Source organism: Mytilus californianus, unplaced genomic scaffold (genome assembly GCF_021869535.1).
Source record: "Mytilus californianus isolate M0D057914Y unplaced genomic scaffold, xbMytCali1.0.p SCAF_34, whole genome shotgun sequence".
In the NCBI taxonomy this organism is placed as follows: Eukaryota; Metazoa; Mollusca; class Bivalvia; order Mytilida; family Mytilidae; genus Mytilus; species Mytilus californianus.
The window spans coordinates 2,144,070-2,165,006 of NW_026262684.1; the positions used below are offsets into that span (position 1 = coordinate 2,144,070).

The following is a 20,937-nucleotide window of genomic DNA, read 5'->3' on the forward strand; positions in this document are numbered from 1 at the left end:
AAAAATACACATAGAATGTGGGGGATTTTTGAAGTCAGATACATGTACAACACACCCTTCAAAAGCTTTTTTTTTGGGGGGTAAAAAATAAATTGTTTTAATGATAAATGATATTTTGGAAAAAATAAAAAAATATTTGGTCTATGCTAGGAAATGTGGTATATTTTAAAAGTGTCATTTATCATTTAGAAATTTGTATTTTTCAGATAACAGACAGAAAACTGACACTAGATGATGATTTTGATGACCCTGAACTAGCCAAAGCTTTAGAACTGAGTCTAAAAGAAGCTAATGATAGGAACCAGGTAAAATTTTACATTCTTAATGTAGAAGAGGAGGAATCAGGTTAACCATTTCCTTGCTCCTTCCCTTTACTTGCTCTTCAAAGTAGGAAAGGGGTCAATACTGTGGATTCACTGTTATTTGTGAGATAATAATTTTATTTTTGGATTTTGTGACGCATATGATATAAAAAATGTTAAACCATTGTGGTGACGTCAGCCTATTCATTTACCGTGGATTCTTTTTCTAGAATCAACGCTTCATAAATCTGCAACTGAAATGGACTCACCAAATTATATTCAATTGTTTCCTTTGTGTGCCTAATTTCATTAAGTTTGAATTGGCTAATTTACTGATTTCTGTTCACTAATGGAATTAATTTAAAAACTTACCTTTAATTTTTGTAATTTTTATATGCCTTCACTGGGAATTGAACCCTTCCTTGAAATCTGTTATGTGTGACTGGCATCAACACATCGACGAAACCTCTCGGCTACCAATGGGTTACACTATAGATGTCTATTTTATATATTTAAATGAACATCTGATATACATCGGTTCATCGGACACACAGGGTTTGTACCTTTATATAGACACAATAGGCAGTCGTATAGTATGAGTTGGTAGCCGCGAGGTTAGCATGGTTAAAATCAATGAGTTAAAGATAGGGATTTGTCGGTTTAGGTTCGAATCCCTGTATTCTCTCTGTTGTTCCAATTCTTAAGTTATCCTGGTTTTTTTTCTAATTTTGCATGTTACAGTGGATATTTTTGTAATAATAGCGAGTTTTACCGTTTTTTGTAATTATTATTGGCTATTTCACATGTTTGAAAAAAAAAATGATTACATTCTATTTGTCAATTTTTGTTTAATAAATATAGTATGATTTCATCTGTTTTACTACATAATTTTACAAAGGTTTGTTCGCAAATTCCTATGCGAGAAAATCGTGATGTGCCTAGAGTGCTAGAAAAATTTCGATAACATACTTATTATATATACTTTATATATGCTTTTTGGTCGGGTTGTTGTCTCTTTCATACGTTCCCCATTTCCATATTCAATTTTATTAGAAATAATTTCGAATATTTTGTATAAACAGATAATATTCATATGCCTGGTAATTTAAAGATCTTTAAAGGTAGAAGTGTTATATTTGTATTTTGTTAACCAATTAATTGTGATCTGAGATTTATCAATGCATCGTTGGACACGATAACATGGTTAGTTAAACTCACTTACAATACCTTCTAATTAAGAAAAGGCTTTAATTTTGAAAAGAAATTAACACAATAGTTTAAGTTATAGATACAATGGATAAGCGTAGATTCATGAAAAACAAACCATTCGCCCTCCGGGCTCATGGTTTCTTTTTCAAGAATCCACGCTTATCCATTGTATCTATATAACTTCTATAGTCTTGTATGCAGAATTTTTCCAACCATGAAATCAACTATCCAGGAATATAATTTTTCCTGAATCCTTGTAAATTGGTACCCATGAAAATAAATGAATTTGTTATCTAAAACTTTCAGTCATCAAGACCTAGCTAATTTAAATGAAAAGGGAAGGTTGATCAACAAACCTATGCACACCTTGAAAAACAGATGACAATGTGTAGCAAGAAAGCTGATTTGACTTAATTGAAAAGGAAATAATTTTTTTTATGAAACTTATTGTAATTTGAAAACTTTGATGTCATAATCATAAAGCAAGTTATATACATTGTATCAGTTGCTATTTAAAAAGATGCAAGTGTTAAAATATGTTTTCAAAGGATGACAACAGCACAGCAATCCTCCAGTCTGTTATTCTACTTACATATTTGTTATAATAAAAATGTTAAAACTTTATTTGTCAAATGTTTGTGAATGCAAAGATTTTTTGAATAATCATAGGGGGCATTATGGTTTCTTGTCTTTCCGTAAATCCTTCCCTTATCAGGTGGACAATTTAGTTTATATTATTACCATGATATTCTATTGAAGATAATATCTGTTCCGTATCTTTAGGTCTTTCTTGGTAAAAAACAGTTATATACCAAAAGGACCTCCTGGATAAAAAAAACTTATATCATTACTTTATATTAGGGATGTCAACTCTGTGAAGATTTACTAATCAAGTACTCGTTTGATTTACCGAGCGATACTCGAGTACTCGCTCGGAAAAACATCTACAAAATGGAAACACAAAATTATACACATTTTACGTATTGTGGGACGTTGTCTTATGGACGTAAACCCTCAGTTTTATTACCCAGGACTAGATAATAGTCCTAGGACATTTACTAGTATACCATATACTAATTATGTAAGCTGGCAATGATCTAATCAATTAATTAATAAACATCTATAGAAAAAAAGATTACTCAAATAATAGTAATTGGGTATCCTAAAAAAAAAACATTTAATGATCAGCAAAGGGTGGTGATTAGAACTTACTGATGCCTTTAACCATTTTCTGAGGGTCGACACAGGGTGCAACAAAATTGTTCTTATTAAGTAATATTATCTTGTCAGCTTTTTCTGTGATGAGTCGATTCTCAGCTTGGTTACGTAATTAAAAGTCCTGCTGATGAAAATATTTGCTCTGACGGTACAGAGGTAGTTTAATGACTCAGACACGCTACGCTAAAAGTGTAAGTCTTGGAAAGGTGCTCTTGTTCATAGTCCACCTATGTTTGGAGGATTTTTAAATGACAATTAAACGCAAACATTTGAAACGTAATTTTGATTAATTATGATTAATATTAAATTTCCCGGGAGGTGCTCTTAATAAGAATATTATTTCTTTAAGAAGGCAACAACATTATTACAGGAAACCGATTAGTCGAGTATCATTTTGGTATTTAATACTCGGTACTACTGAGCGATACTCGAGTACTCGTTGACATCCCTACTTTATATGTAGAAATTTAAATGAGGATCTCTGTTTCATCTATAGGGCTTTCTTGATGAAGTAGATGGAATGGCAGAAGATGGAGATCTTAAAAAAGTATTGGAAATGAGCAGAAATGATCCAGAAAGCACCGTCACTGACCATGGTATGTCTATTAATCAAATATTATAGTTACTATAAACTCAATAGGGTAAAGATCATAGTATGACTGAAAGCATAGCCACTGACCATGGTATGTCTATTAATCAAATATTAAAGTTACTATAAACTCAATAGGGTAAAGATCATAGTATGACTAAAAGTACCGTCACTGACCATGGTATGTCTATTAATCAAAAATTAAAGTTACTATAAACTCAATAGGGTAAAGATCATAGTCTGACTAAAAGCACAGCCACTGACCATGGTATGTCTATTAATCAAATATTAAAGTTCAAGTAAAGGTCATAGTATTCACTGAAAGCTCAGCCAAGGATCATTGTATGTACATAAACCAAAAAGTAAAGTAACAATACACACACAGGATAATGTGTATGTCTGAAAGCATAGCCACTGACCATGGCTTATCTTTAAACCAAATATTAACTTACAATAAACACAAAAGGTAATGAAAATATAAAAATAAGAAGATGTGGTATGATTTACAATGATTTCCATGGATACAAGTAGTGGTTATTGTATGTTTATGCAAATTTAAACTAAATTTAATTTTAATTCCACTGTTGATATCAGATGTGGAATATACATTCATGAGACTGTAACCAATCACCAATCAAAACCCAGAAAATTAACCTAAAAAGTAGCAACATTCTTTCCTCCCTTTTTTGCCAAGATATCTTGATATAACACATTTTAAAACATTCAGTTATCATATTTCAGATTATGACAAACAATTGGGATCCATGACAGAAGAGGAACAAATAGAATTGGCTATGAAGAGAAGTATGATGGAATTTGAAATGATGCATGATTCCTATACGCCAGAGGATATACGAAAGGAATGTAGCTCTGAAATGATGCAAGATTCATATGAATCCCAAGACATCCGAAAGAAGTATAGGTCAGCAGTGGCTGAAGAACTTTTTAGGGACGATGATGTTAGAATGAATGGTGTAGAGGATAATAGCGTTACCTCAAAGTATTTTAGAACAGCACATAGAAATAATATAGAAGATACTAAAATGCCGGAAAGTAGTTCAGGGATAAAATTGGAGAACGGTTGCTCGCCTCTAAAGTCATGTGAAAATAAATCTACTTATGAATTAACAGAAAATTCTTATTTCCATTCGAATTCATCAGACGTGAAACTTTCTCAAGGCAAACAGATCTCACAAAACTTTAATTCAAATTTGTCAGATAGTACAATTGGTGAGGAAAAAATCCAATGTAATGGAGTAATGTTTGATGCCGATATAAAATCAGAGGATGAGGCCAGTAATGAAAATGAAGTCATGCTTATTTCTGATAACACAGACAGCGAGACTGATAAATGCTCAAAAATCAAGTCCAAAAATTGTACGCAATCAAACTCTAATTTAAATGTTTCCGATCAGTGCATGGAGATTAGTGATAGTGATTCTGACAAACAAAATACGAATAATTCAAACTCTCAGGATGAAAGTCGGTTGACCAACATGGAATCAAAACCAAAATTATCAAAGGATATAGAAAATATTTTAATGGTAGATGAAATGACGTCGTCAGACATAAGACCTTTGAAGAATGTTGATCGTCCACAGCTTGGGAAAGGTATATCACAGGAGGGCACAGATATTGTAGACCTGTTCTGTAAAGAAGAGGATGGTAAGATTTAAATGAAAACTTGTTATTATTATACGCTAGGGCTGTCCCAAAATAAAAACATGGGAGAGGGATCTACTCAAATTGTTAAATTGTGGGTGTTTGCATTTTCTTAGAAGTTCATCTTGTATTAACATTTATAACTCAAAGTTATCTTTGAACAATATTATATGTTTACACAATTGTATATCTTACAAACGGAAAAAACTAAAGATAATGAATGACAGACAAACCATGAAAATTAACACCCATAATGATAAGTACTTTTGTAGTAAATTAACAGACAAAGCAATCTAAAGAATGATTGAAGGTAGAACAGACAACATTTTTTTATTTTAGCTCACCTAGCCATAAAGCCACATGAGCTATATATGAGCTGTGTTGTAGACATCTACCTTATGCAAATGTTTATCAGTACACCTGTTAACATATTTCGGGTTGAAAAAATCTCTATGGAAAATCTATAACTGTTTGAAAATTGAGTTGTTATAAGAACTCTACAAAACAGACCAAAATTAATATTTCATTTTGTATTTGAATGTTCCAAAATCAATAGAAGTCTTATACATGTATGTACATGTATACATGCATTTGCATAAGGACGATTTCTATCTGACGCAGCTCATATCATGATATATATTGCCATCACTTGGAATCTCACGTCAAAAGATCTTGAGGTGAATGATCCTTAGGGTATCTAGAATAAAGTTTGTGGTCTTTTTATATTAGGTATATGGTGAGTCAACAAACATGATGGTCATTCTGGTCATTCTGGTCATGGCTAGGAATAGAACATAGGGGATAAAATGCACTTATTGTCTTAAATCTTGAAAAAACATAATAGATAGAGAAAATCTGATGGGGGCTAGATGCTCCAAATTTCAAGATTTACCAACATCCAATTTTCACTACATGTAAGTAGTCTTGTTGCAGTGTATCAATTTATTATTGCAGGCCATAATCTTGCCGGCGAAATGACGATTTAAGTCGCCAAAGAATTTTGAAAATCGCTAAATCTCGCCAGCCGACTGACTTCATGGTGAAGTCAAATCGCTATGAATCGGTAAAAGGGAGACAATTTGTGAATTACAAGTCTCCCAGGTAAAAAAAATGGCGACTGACAAGGAAAATCGAGATTTTCGAAACGACCCAGGACTAATACTGTCGACGATCAAATTAAATAAATACAACGGCGACTTTGAACATCCTCGGATATAACTTTCAAAACTATTCAATAGGAAAACTGACCGTCTGTTAAAGTTATCATTTTACGATGATTTTTATCTGAGGATGTTGCGTAATCACTCAGCTGTTTTGTTTTATTTTTATTTATTACGAGTCGATCAAATTGTACTATTCGGTAGGTTAAGGTTGGGAATTAACGGTAGATTTATTATATTCATTGAATAAAAATTGAAATATAAAAGGTAGAAAGACAGCTGATGGATAATGTGATTGCAAACGTACGACACTCGACCAGCTGTGATCAGCAGTGCATTTTTTTTTCACAACCATTTCGTTCATAGGGAAGATATCTTTAAAAAATGATAGAAATTAGCTCTTTATCGGTTAATTAATATGTGATTGACAGATATTTTCATTTATAGGCTTACAATCTTTAATGAGAATCTCAATTTACAACTACATGTAACATGATGTCCTGGACATTCACTTATGTTTTACAAAATAATGACAAGTGGTGATATACATGATATAAATTAAATTCCCAGTCATGTGAAATTCATCAGGTAAACTGGGAGTCATATTTTTCTGGACATTTAAAAATAAATTGAGGCAGATACACAATAATTTAATGCATCATAATATTACTAGGCTACTCCCTCATGTCACAAGCAACAAATTTTATTCAAACTTCAATTCAAGTTGACAGTACAAATGGTATCAATGAATAAATAACAACTATATTGTCTAAACCTTTTTATTAAGAACTTTCTATATATACATTTTGTACAATAACATGAAAAAACTGCAAGTATACGTATTTTTTATTGCATATAAAACAATTTCCTTAGTGATAAGCAACGGGAACACTATGCAACCGAAACAGTAATGGAATCTCACTTCTCCAAGAAATTGACCACTTCTCCCTTCTCTCTCATGGAAGGAGAAGTCACTTCTCCCTCTCCAAAATCCTAGATTAGGCCCTGTTATTGGCAAGAATACCAGGTGATGCCTTTGAATAAGTTTCATTAGCTAATATTTGAAATACTGTCATATTGAAACAATTTGAATTATAAGATGTAAATTTACGCATTCCAGATTTTCTAATGGAACAATGGGATAAAGAGAACTACAATCCTGATGGCAGCTTAATGAAAGAATTGGAGGAAATTTTACCTAGAATTGATAATGAGGTATAAAGCATATAATCATGATAATGGGGAAATAATGAATATGGTACAATAAGTATAATTTGATGCAAATAATATAAGTTAAATACCAGTCCTTTTTAAATCTGATTCATAAGTCTATTTCTCCCCTTGTGCTTCCCCAAAAATTTTAATTTATACATGGACAAGTAATTTTCTTACAACATGTACAAAACCTGAATTTTTCAAGTTTTTGGAAGTCAAAACATGCCTCAAACATTTTTTCTGGTTTGCTTACTATTTTTTGATTAGAGTTAAAAAAAAATTATCTCAAAGAACTAAACAAAGAAATCTACTGCACACAGATGTTAAGCTACTTACTGCACAAGACCTTAAAATAGTATTTTGGGATGAAAATAACCATTATTTAAAATACAAAGACAGATTTTCAGTGTTCCATGAAATTATATTTCTACGAATAGTTAATCCAAAAGGGGTGCAGGGGTCCAAAAACATTGTTCTGGGCTGGTTTTGGTGAACCCCATGTATTTTGAATGAATTTTGTTACTTTTATTCTTTGTAAAAAAGCCAACAGATTTCGTATAGTCTTTTGAAGTTACCTAATACTTTGTAAGATTTCTTTTGAATTCCAAACCACTACCCATGCCGTCCCTATCTGTCCCCAATTGAATAATGATGAATTTCATATGTTGTTTGAATTGTTCACATAGTTTCAGTCCAAACCGGTTGGTGAGGTTCTGTTTTGAGTTTTTATACGCCCGTTCACTTGACATATTATGGTATACCTCTAGATCTGTCTGTCCGTCGTCAATATGTCGGACAATAACTCAAGAACACTTTTACCAATTTTCATGTAACTTTGGTGAATTGTTTATAACTATTGACATAAGCTCCCTTTCGATTTTTATAAATCTTTGATTTAACGTTTCTTAGTTATAAATGGGATTTTATTCATAAAAATAGGTGGGATTTTCTAACTTTCAGAAAATAACTCAAAAGTGCTTTGAGCAGTTTTCATGAAACTTTGGTGACTGGTTTATATCTATCAAAATAAGCTCCCTTTAGTTTTTTTTATAAATTTCTGATATGACATAGAGGAGTTGTGGAACTTTATTCATTGAAAAAGCGACTGGCCTATCATGTGCTCATGGCACAGCTCTTTATTCTTGTTCCTGACATATATATTCCTTAAGTTACTGATCAATTTATGTGAATAATCTTATTCATGAAATAAATAAATAAAAAAAAAAACCTTGGAAAAGTTTCCCTCTTTCTAGTACAAGGGTAGAGCATTAGAGCTAATATCCTAATGTATATAGTTGAATTTGATTATTTGATAATTTCCAATCAAATCTAAATATAATGTATACAGATTTAACTCTGCCTTTTTATATTGTTTGCATATGCCAATCTAAATTACAATGCTTGAGCAAACATTTATACAAACAAAGCAAGCAAGCCAACCAAAGTCTTAATATACATGCATTAGGAAATTAGCTCTAAAACTTAAGTTCTGTTCAACCACACACAAAGAATCAATTGTAACTATTGTCAAGGTACCTAACATGGGCACACTGTAGTTGAAGTTTTATGCCCCCGTCGTTGTGTAAGGGGCATTAAGGTTTACCCTTTTCCGTCTGTATGTCTGTACGTCCCGAAATTGGTTTCCGTTCTCTAACTTTAGTTTCCCTTGACCAAATGTTATGAAACTTATACACAAAGCTTATTACCACAAAACACAGATCAAGTTCGAATTTGGGTGGCCCTTTATAAATCAAAAAATTGCTGGATTTTTCATTTCTGTTCTCCAATTTTAATTTGCCTCAACCAAATGTTATGAAACTTATACACAATGCTTATTACCATAAGACACAATCAAGTTTGAATTTGGGTGGCGTCACTTTTACAGTTCTATAGTTATGTCCCTTTATAACGTTTATGCAAGCGGGAGCAATATCTGTGTCCCATGGACACATTCTCCATTTATTAAGTAGTACCTTGGCCAATGGTGAAATGAGGGAAAACTAAAAATCTTCCAGTTGATGCAAGTATTTAAATGAATAATCCCCTTTTTTTTTTGCAGAAAGGAGAACTACCATATTCATATCGCCTAGTCAGTGTTGTTAATCATATTGGTAGCAGCTCTGTTGTTGGTAAGTGGCACATTTCTTTAGATTACTGTAAACCAACTTATTTTCACGATACTTTATTTTGCGTTTAGCCCTTTCTATCCCACTTCTCGGGAATTTAATTTCACGATTTCCAAATTTACTTGATGTAGTAAAATCCTTTACATATTTGCGCTATTTTGCTACTCGCCTACGTCGCTAAAATAAATCGCTCATGAAAATTTGTTGGTTTACAGGAACTAGTTTGTTTGGATTATTAAGATCCATTGTCCAAGTATCAGTTCATTTTTATACCCTTGCCATAGCAGAGGGGGAATTAAGGTTGACCCTTGTCTGTCCGTACTTGTGTCTCGAAGTTGGTTTCCGTTCTCTACCTTTAAATTGCCTCAACCAAATGTTATGCAACTTATACACAATGCTTATTACCACAAAACACAGATCAAGTTTGAATTTGGGTGGGGTCACTTTTACCGTTCTGGAGTTATGTCCCTTTATAATGTTATATGCAAGCGGGGGCATCATCTGTGTCCCATGGATGCATTCTCCATTTATTTTTTTTATTTTTTTTATTTCCAACAAAGCATATAATTCATGACATACATACAATATATTTGTAATAATACAATAATTCATACATGTAAGATATGAAATATCATAATTGTAAATACATTATAGTTGAAAATATTAGACATATTATGTAGAGCAGATCAAAAGAAAAAAATTAGAAAAAATAATAAGCAACAGATAGTAAGAGTGGAAATTAGGAAGAAAGAAAATAAAAGAAGAGGAATTATAAATTATCCAGTTCCTGAAATTTTTTTATGTTAAAAATTAATGCATCTTTTTAAAAGAAATTACAAGTCCAAATGGATTCCAATACAAGTAATCTTTGTTTTTTTCTAGCCCTGTTGTACTGTGAGACATGTTTTCAGCATGTTCAGTTTCTTGAGTTTTGTACTTCTTTTTTGCTGTAAACTTTTATCTGGAAAATGTTTTGCACATATATATGAAATTTTCAACATATTTTTATTAAGTGGGGGTAAAGTTAGTGAAAAATAACTCACCGAACATCTTTTTATATCAGTGATTTGTATGATTTAGGTCATTACGTCAGCGATGTGTATGATATTAAGAAGGCCAGTTGGTTTAGCTGTGATGATTCACATGTATCAAGAACAACAGAAACTGATGTCAGAACCAAACGTGAGAGAAGTGGATACATATTCTTCTATCTGAACAAGTAAGTTATTTTATAATCAAAATAATGATTGATAATATGTTATCAGGTGTTAAACAGCCTTTAAATTTTTCATGTTTTTGATGCAGTCCTGTTGCTGATTCTTTAATTTTCTGTGTTGTGTTTTGTGCACTGTTGTTGGTCTTTTTTCGTTTAAGCTGTGATATTTTTCGGTCTTTCTTTCTTTAACCTATGGTTTTTGAAAGCATCATTAGTATCTTCTTACTTTTTTGAAAATGACTCTCAAGTTCAAAAATAATTTATGAAAATAAAGAACAGTTTTGTAAACATGAAACAGGGAAGTCTGTAATTAAAAAACAACTTTAAGTAAAAATGACATACCTGCCAACGTTTTAAAATCTTCATTGGGGATTTTTAAGCGCAAGAGGACCTATTGCTCCTCTTTCATGTATATTGTCATACATGTTTTTTAATCCACCTGGCACTATATTGTTTAAATGAGTATATATATGCTTAAATTCACTTTCAACTCTGACATTTGAATGTCTGTTTTGAAGTGTTCAGTTTATGTAATAAAGAATTTCAAAATTCAAGTCAATGCCTCTTGTGGGGGATATCCCCCATAAATCGGTATAGTTGGCAGGTCTGAAATGATGTGGTAATGGTTCGTATTTTATTTTTCAGGGATATATTTGATGACTTGAAGGACCATTATGCTGTCCTTGCTAACAAGAAGAAATGATGTACTTTGTGATTAGTTTTCTTTTAGGGCTATTCCATTAAAATGTATGTGGGAGGGTAGGAAGGGAAGTTTGATTATTGAATGTGGGTCATGGGTCGTTTTTCAGTATGCATCTATTACCATTATACAAAATTATCTAAAAAATGGTTCTTGGTTGTAGGGATATTTTGAAAGTCCCTTCCTACCCTCCCACATACATTTTAATGGAATAGCCCTTAGACATATAAGATACAGAGAACAAATATGAACATTGAAAAATAGAGTTGACTAAATTAAGTGATGGTTAATTACAACGTGTACAAAGGTCAAGGAAATGCTATTCGAACAAATTAATTATGTCATCCCCCAACATGTGTTGGGAAAATAATGTTTTTGTCCTGTCTGTTACAAAATTGTGTCTGTGCAAAAACTATATAGCTATCTACAGTTTATAAAGGAATAGAATCAAGCACAACGGATTTTTTTACACTGTGTGTCATGTCTGGTTCATATATATATATTTCAATGTTATTGATTTTTTGGGTTTCCTGTAGTAGCACATGAACTTAAAATAATAACATATGAGGTGGTTTATTAATGTAAAAAATCCTTCAGTTTACATAAGAACCACACTTGACAGAATTATTTCAAACTTCATGTAGCTGTGCACCTCTTTACTTATGTTTGGAGTTTCCTGTAGCAATATGAGGACACCATTTCTTCAAATCTAAACATTTGTCAGCCTAGTATCTCCTACAGTTTTACGTAGGTTCTAAACTTTAACCTGCCACCTTTATTTTTAATCAGATTATATTTTTTTAGTTTTATACTTTAAAATGTATACTGTTCATTTTTCTTTTTTCAACACAACATATTCTACAGTTTGCATAAGAGAATTTAATTAAACAGGACAAAATTGCTTTAAATTTACTTTTTAAGAATGAACAATTATTGGATTACAATTTCAGTAAATGCTGCATACAAATGTTGCAAACAAAATTTAAAATGCAAGTTTTTATTTTTACAATACATGTTCCTTTTCAGTAGCAATTTTGCAATAATAAAGACATTGCAAATTCGAGAGTTTACATAACCACAAGAAATGCACGTGTTAGTCAATTGTTTTTTTTTTTAAGGTGGGGGGGGGGGGAATGAAGTGAACAAATATATGATAATCAATGGTCGGCTACTTATGTGAGGGTCTGGATAGGGTTTACAGAATATAAAATAATGAGCACTCAAAAAAAAAGGGGGGAGTAAAAATAAAGAAATAGAGAATAAAGTGCATGGAGAGCCAAAATATAATGAATAGAGAATGGGCCAAAAAAACAAGAAATTGACCCCAAAAATTTAAGAATACAGAAATGGAAGACACCCATCCAGACCCTCTTACATTTATTGTGTTTTGTTATTAAAATGTTATGTTTTATTTAGAATGAAATTAAGCATTCAAATTTTATATGACAAATATTGGTAAATTTTTAAGTCAAAGACTTGTGTAAATTTACAATTTATCATGTATAAATAAATGTACAATAGAAAATCAAAAAGTACTTTATTAACTTCATGAATTTTCAAGCAATTGTTGTTGATTTTAAAATAAATAAGTTTTTTTACTTAAAACTCTTTTAAGGTTTCTCACTTTAACTGGAAAAAGCCTGAAGTTTTATGTCTGTTGTTCTAGGCACAAAACTATAGGGCTTTTGAAATTCATGGAATCACAAAAATCCTGTGATAACTCTGAAATTTCATTCATTCATTCGGTGTGGTTGAAATTCCAGTTATTTCCCTTGTGTAATTATAAGTATAGACTAACTTGATACTGGCACTTTAAGTCAGAAATTCAGTGTTTAAATATGATTAAAATGAAATTTTGAAATTATAGGTCAGTATATTTCTCTATTCTACATGTACATGTAGAATTTACTATAGCATGGTATGTTTTTGGAGGTCAACTGAACTTCTAAATGTTAACTGTCTAAAATGTGTTTCATAGTCAATTATTTAGTTTCTATTCTATGCATTAAATTCATTTCTACGTAAAATTTGTTAAGTATATTTTTACCTATTTATGATTTGTTTTGATTATTGTTAATATAAATATTTAAAATGCATTCATGTATACATATGTTTTGATTATTGTTAATATAGAGATTTAAATGCATTTTATATGTTTCTCAGTGGTATTAAAACAAAATGTTTATATTGACAGATATTTCTAATGGGTTTACTTGTAGATATGCATGATTATTAAAGTTTTTTTTGTGTGTGGCCAGGATGAATAAAAGCAGCTGTGGGGTATACCACACTAAGACAGCAACCCAATGGTGAAAGTAACAAATAGGGCAGCATAGTCTTCAACAACAAATAGAAATGTGTCTTTTCAATATATCAAGTCTATACAAGTTGATTTACAAAACATACATATAAGTACATACAATAAAAACAAGTGCAGGAAAAGCAATTTCAACTCTTTAAATAGTGGTATTATAAGTATAAACAAAAAATTACAAATAAGTAACAAATATTACTGATAAAAGAATGCTCAAAATTACCCAAAACAAGCTCAAGGTACTAAACCAGCTGATGAAAAATCTAACAATCATCTAGTTTCTGTACTTCATGGAAGATAGTGTATGGAACGATTGTAAGGTGTACTTGTCTATCTGGCAGGGTTCATATGACCTTGACCTCATTTTCGAGGTTCATTGGTCAATGATAAGTTTTCTTAATTTTGTCAGTTTATCAGATACTATAAGCAATAGGTCATATTTTTGTGTATGGAATGATTGTAAGGTATACATGTCTGTCTGGCAGGGTTCATATGACCTTGACCTCATTTTCATGGTTCATTGGTCAATGTTAAAGTTGTGTGGTCAAGTCTGTATCTCAGATACTAGAAGCATTAGGTCAACTATATTTGATGTGTGGAATGGTTGTAAAGTGTACATGTTAGACTGGCAGGTTTCATCTTTACCTTGATTTCATGGTTCATTGGACAATGTTAAGATTTTGTGGTTTGGTCTGTTTTTCAGGTACTATTAGCGATTGGACCACTATATTTGGTGTATTGAATGATTGTAAGGTATACATGTCTGTCTGGCATGGTTCATCTGACCATGACCTCATTTTCATAGAACATTGTTAATGTTAAGTTTATGTGATACTTGTAGTAAAACCTTCATATTACAGACTTTCAACATAAATTTTACGATAAGTAAAACAGGTGAGACATTTCAGTGTGTGTAAAAATAACATACCCTAATAAATGATTGAGGCCAAATTTGGTTTAATATTGGCCCCGTATTTAATAAAAAGTCCTGGTGGCCATCTTGAACAGTAAATCGGCAACAAAGTAGCAACACTTCATGCACCTCACAAGGAACATTTATGCCATGTTTGGTTTCATTCCATTCAATGCTCCTCTAGAAGAAGCATTCCTATGTATTTCCCATAGGGTCTTATGTTAAACTAAGTCCCCTGCTGGCAGTTATCTTGGATGATGGTTCGGCTACAAAGTAACAACACTTGGTCAGCACCTCATTAGGAACATTCATGCCATGTTTGGTTTCATTCTATTCAGTGGTTCTCTAGAAGAAAACATTTGTATGTATTTCCCATAGGGTCCTATGTTAAACTTTCTCCCCTTGCTGGCAGCCATCTTGGATGACAAATCAGCTACAAAGTAACAACACTTGTTCAGCACCTTATAAGAAACATTCATACCATGTTTGGTTTCAATCCATTAAGCGGTTTTCTAAAAGAAGACTTTTGTTTGTATTTCACATAGGGTCCTTTGTTAAACTAAGTCCCTGCTGGCAGCCATCTTGGATGATTGATTGGTTACAAAGTAACAACACTTGGTCAGTACCTCATAAGGAACATTCATGCCATGTTTGGTTTCATTCCATTCAGTGGTTCTGTAAAAGAAGACATTTGTATGTATTGTTCATAGGGTCCTTTGTTAAACTAAGTTCCCTGCTGGCAGTTATCTTGGATGATTTATTGGCTACAAAGTAACAACATTTGGCCAGCACCTCATTAGGAACATTCATGCCATGTTTGGTTTCATTCCATTCAGTGGTTCTCTAAAAGAAAATATTTGTATGTATTTCTCGTAGGGTCCTATGTTAAACTAAGTCCCTGCTGGCAGCCATCTTGGATGATTGATCGCCTACAAAGTAACAACACTTGGTCAGCACCTCATAAGGAACATTCATGCCATGTTTTATTTCATTCCATTTAGTGGTTCTCTAAAAGAAGACATTTGTATGTAGGGTCCTATGTTAAAAGAAGTCCCCCGCTTGCCGCCATCTTGGATAATGGATCGCCGACAAAGTTACAACACTTGGTCAGCACCTTAAAAGGAACATTCATGCCATGTTTTATTTCATTCCGTTCAGTGGTTGACTAAAAGAAGACATTTGCATGTATTTCCCATAGGGTCCTATGTTAAACTAAGTCCCTCTCTGTTGGCCATCTTGGATGATGGAACGGCTTCAAAGTAACAACGCTTGGTCAGCACCTCATAAGGAACATTCATGCCATGTTTGGTTTCATTTCATTCAGTGGTTCTCTAAAAGAAGACATTTCTATGTATTGTCCATAGGGTCCTATGTTAAACGAATTCCCCGCTGGCGGCCATCTTGGATGATGGTTCGGCTACAAAGTAACAACACTTGGTCAGCACCTCATAAGGAACATTCATGCCATGTTTGGTTTCATTCCATGCAGTGGTTCTCTTAAAGAAGACATTTTTATGTATTGTCCATAGTGTCCTATGTTAAACGAAGTCCCCTGCTGGTGGCCATCTTGGATGATGGATCGGCTTCAAAATAACAACACTTGGTCAGCACCTCATAAGGAACATTCATGCCATGGTTGGTTTCATTCCATTCAGTGATTCTCTAAAAGAAGACATTTGTATGTATTGTCCATAAGGTCCTATGTTAAAAGAAGTCCCCTGCTGGCGGCCATCTGGATGATGGATCGGCTACAAAGTAACAACACTTGGTCAGTACCTCATAAGGAACATTCATGCCATGTTTGGTTTCATTCCATTCAGTGGTTATCTAGTAGAAGTTCAAAATGTAAAAATGTTAATGATGATGACGACGGACGCCAAGTGATGAGAAAAGCTCACTTGGCCCTTTGGGCCAGTTGAGCTAAAAAGACAGCAACCCAAAAACACAAACTACTAAATTTATATATCTGTAAGTGCTTAACCAACCACATAGTCTGTGAAGGGGTACAACAAACAGCAATTGAACAAACTATAAATCAGTTGCAAGGACTTGACTTATCACTGTCAGGTTCATCAGATAGGTATTAAGCAAAAAAAAACAAAGTAAACTAGAGGCTCTAAAGAGCCTGTGTTGCTCACATTGGTCTATGTGCATATTCAACAAAGGACATTCAAATATTGTAGACGAGAATGGAATTCATGACAAAAATCTGTTTTGTTGATCTTGTAATGCTAATCATTTAGTCTGTTTAGTTTCTCTTTATCTTCTTTAGTTTTTGCTCAAAACACAAAAGAGGGTAAAAAAATCTTCATTTAAGGGCAATCACTCCTATAAAGAGTGACAGTTAACATTTGACATGTTAGTAGATCTTGCCTTACTGATCATTTTTGTGATTTAAAGTATTTATTTAAAACACAAAAAAAAAAGTCAAAATCGTCATTAAAGGGCAATAACTCTAGGGAGAAATCATCGGACGATTTCCTCCATATTATTTTTTTTTTTTTTTTTTTTAACACATATAAACGTTTTATTCCTAAATATTTCCTGTATATAATTACCTGAGTTGTCCAGGTAACAGACTAAGGGTCCCTGTTTACAAAACAAAATGAGCCATCTATCCAGGGGTAATAGAAGGCCAAAAATGTAGTCCACTTTTTACCTTGGATTTACAATCAGTTTCAAAAATACATTCACATGATGTTAGAAGCATCTAACTCTATACCTTAACTTTAACATAGTAAGTAATTAATAAGATATCCATACAAAAGATGTGCATTGAACGCAACACACATAAGGCTAACACTTTTATATCATTTTTATATATATTTCTCTAATTCTTCGTCAATTTATCCCTTTCTGCACCCGTTGTATATAAAAAATTTAATCAACGTGTGGTTCGTTTGATCTCAGTTCTTCATTGGTTAAAATCCGATTATGACGTCGAATTTTCTTGCTTTCCTCTGAATTTCCTATTGTGACGGCATGAAAAAAGGCGACCATGCCTGATGAAGTCACATAGAAAGAACACATCTTTTTGCAGATCATTCGAAAAGAAGGAATAAATTTGCCTGCGTATTGTTTGAAAATCATTAGAGAAACAGATTCCACCACCAAATCTCGTGTAATAAGATATTTATCCACTCTTGACAGTTAAATTTTAAATATTTAAAACGCTCGGCGAGCCTTGCATTTTAAATTTGAAAATTTAACTGTCTCGAGTGGATAAATATCGTATCACACTCGATGCAGTGGTAGAATCTATATGTATATATTGATAAGATCTATAGTCTTATATGATAAACCATAAAAACATTCGTTTAAAGCTTTTATTATATTTTTTTGTCTAAATTTTCATTATCACTGACTTCAATTTTGTCTTATCGATGATGTCTATACCTTTTAATTGAAGAACAAATTTCAAATTAATTTTGAAGTTATATTTCCAAATACTATAAATATCTTGTGGTGCTATAGGTGTTTTGTTGTATTTTATTGAATTCCTGATTTTCCATAGAGTCCATTTAGAATATGTAATAAATGTGTTTAGAAAATTGTCATATTTGAATATTCCTGTGTTTATTCCTAATATCATGTCCTTTTCAACAATAGGAGTATTTATTCCTATGTTTGATTGGATAAGTATTTCTTGAAGCTTGTTTACAATTAACTTTGATGTACTACAACTAAAAAATAAGTGTTGCAGGGTTTCTATATTGTTGTCATTTTGACAAATATGGCAGTTTCCATTTGAGAGTTTCATTTTTTGTAATCTACATTCAGTATAAAGAATATTGTGCATTGATCTCCATTGAAATTCTTTTACTTTATTTTCAATTATCATTTGTTTTAATCCCGACCACAAATTTTCCCAAAGTAAATTGTTTGCAAATATTTCCTCCCACTTAATTTGACATTTTGGAGATACGTCTTTATCTAATAGCGTACAAATATTTTTGAGTTTTAACTTTGACTGTTTTATTATTTGGTTGTTTAAGTTCATAATCTCAAGGTCGTTTGATATCTTTAATTTTATTTCATTATGCAAATTCTGGTTTCCGCAAGATTTCAAAATTTGTACGAAATCTTTAGGAATTGCCTGTTTAATTCTAGAAAATTCAGAAATACAATTTCTCCGATCAATGAGCTTCCTATAAATTTCATTGCAGCTGATAAAATCTGTATTTTCTGAATTCCAAATGTCCTTGATTGTTTTGATATCGCTTTTTAAAAATGAAGGGTATAACAATGGTTTATTTTTGAACAAAATAGAAGAGTTCCCAAATATTCTCGTATTTAAAACATCTCTTTTATTGAATGGTATATCAATATTTTGTATGAAACCTGACCAAGTATTTATAATTTTCTGATAAAATTGTGGTAGTTGGTTTATATCTAAACCATTCAAATTTGAACAGTTACATACAAAAAAGGTATCATTATATTTTTCATCAAATTTCCGTAGCCAATATTTAACCAATCGCATTCCAGCTTTCCAATGGTTCCTGCATTAAGCGATATAAAAGTTTTATTTGTTTACTTTTTATGAACATATCTATACTTACCATACCCATCCCCCCTTTTATTTCATGCAAGCAGCAGACCTGTCTACCTGGTTAACTTTTCCATCCCATATAAATTTCCAAATTATATTATTTAGCTCTTTAGTATATTTATCCGGAATTCCTTGTATTTCAATCTCATATGAACAGAGAGAAAGTATCATATTTTTAACTATAAGTGTTTTACCTGTAAATGTAAGCTTCCTACTTTTCCATACGTGTATACAATTTTTAACTTTATCAATTATATTTCTCCATATATCATCGTCATCTATTTCATAACCATGGCACACACCTAATGTTTTAACATTACTTTTGATCCATTTGATTTTATTAAATTTTGGTCTTTTTCTTTTAGAAGCCACTAAAAGTAAGCCTTTTGTTTTGTCATAATTTATTTTAGAGCCAGAAGCTTTTTCATATAAGGACAAAATCTTGAATGAGTTTTCTACAGATTTTTCGTTCTTATTAAATACCTGGGTGTCATCTGCAAACATACATAATTTAGTTTCTATAAAGTTCCCCCCCTATATTATCTCAATTGTAGATCTTGTCTTGCTGATCATTTTTGCTTATTTAAGTTTCTATCTATTATAATTTTTAAGATACAATGCAAAAAAGTAAAAATTGTCATCAAAGGGCAATAACTCTAATGAGTCGACTGACAATTTCGACCATGCAATCTTATTTGAAGAACTTGTTTGCTGATCATTTTTGCAAATTTGCCCTTTGGGCCTGGTGAGCTCATTTAAGATGACCTTTTTTTTTTTTTTTTTTTTTTTTAAGGTACGAAGTTTTTTTTTTTTTTTTTTTAATTTTTAAATTTTAAACATATTTTATTAATAATCACCTGTTACATCAACCCTTAGTTTCCCAGGGAAGCAACAATGGGGTCCCCGATTTTTACAGACTCATTTGTCGGGGAAAAAGCAAATGAGAAAAAAAAAACTCACATTATTAATAATTAACATATATCATCTATCTTTGCACAAATGTACATGTAGTATAATCTATCTATTCATTTTTAATATCACAACAAATATAAACGCTTGAATAAAGTATTCATTCTATTGGGTTTTTTTTCTCTCAAAAGAGCTACCTGTATTTATTAGGCAGTTTCAATTTTATAGCACTTCACTCCGTTCTTTGACTTTTAAATAGGCTCAAAACCATCTCATGCAAATGTTTTATTTACTCAAAAGTGACCTAAGGGGGTTATCCTACTTGAGCTGAGTACTGATGTTTTATAATTTTGGTATTGTCTTAAAAACTCATTTACCCCTGGTTTTTGGTGGGGTTGAGTTGCTGGGGCTTTGGTTTTCTATGTGGTGTTTTGTAAGCTGTTGTTTGTATTTTTTTTTTTTTTATTTTTTCGCCATGATGTTATAGAAAAGAAAAGATATGGGGTATCCATCCATTACACAAAATCATGTATGCATACAAAAAAACAATAAAAGCAAAGGAACAGTGCTTTTATTGCTGTTCTTCATCTCAATCTGTAAAACCTCATCTATTGTCAATTACTCCTTTCGACTTGAAATGAAATTAGATTGTACCTATGGTATTTTCCACCTCTTTCTTTTTACCTACTAGTGTCTAATGCCTTATCAGCAAATATGAATCATCAAAGAATTTTAATAGTAACATAATAGGTGTTACAAGTGGAGCAAGAACTGCTGACCATTCTGGGGTACCTTAGTGCATGCCCTGTTGTGGCTTCAGTAGGGTACCACCTTAGGTTGCAAGGTCTCTTA

General features: G+C 32.0%; 1 protein-coding gene across 2 annotated transcripts in view; it reads left to right on the forward strand.

Annotated features, from left to right (window-relative positions):
• Positions 1–13,590, forward strand: part of LOC127736631 (ubiquitin carboxyl-terminal hydrolase 37-like) — a 43,210-nt gene extending 29,620 nt beyond the window's left edge. For both annotated transcript variants that reach the window (XM_052247192.1, XM_052247193.1), the window contains exons 16-22: positions 207–305; positions 3,226–3,325; positions 4,060–4,983; positions 7,261–7,355; positions 9,415–9,484; positions 10,562–10,700; positions 11,343–13,590. In XM_052247192.1, the coding sequence (XP_052103152.1) occupies positions 207–305; positions 3,226–3,325; positions 4,060–4,983; positions 7,261–7,355; positions 9,415–9,484; positions 10,562–10,700; positions 11,343–11,400 (1,485 nt within the window). In that variant the 3' untranslated portion in view covers positions 11,401–13,590. The remainder of the gene's footprint in view (positions 1–206; positions 306–3,225; positions 3,326–4,059; positions 4,984–7,260; positions 7,356–9,414; positions 9,485–10,561; positions 10,701–11,342) is intronic.
• Positions 13,591–20,937: the final 7,347 nt, after the last annotated feature.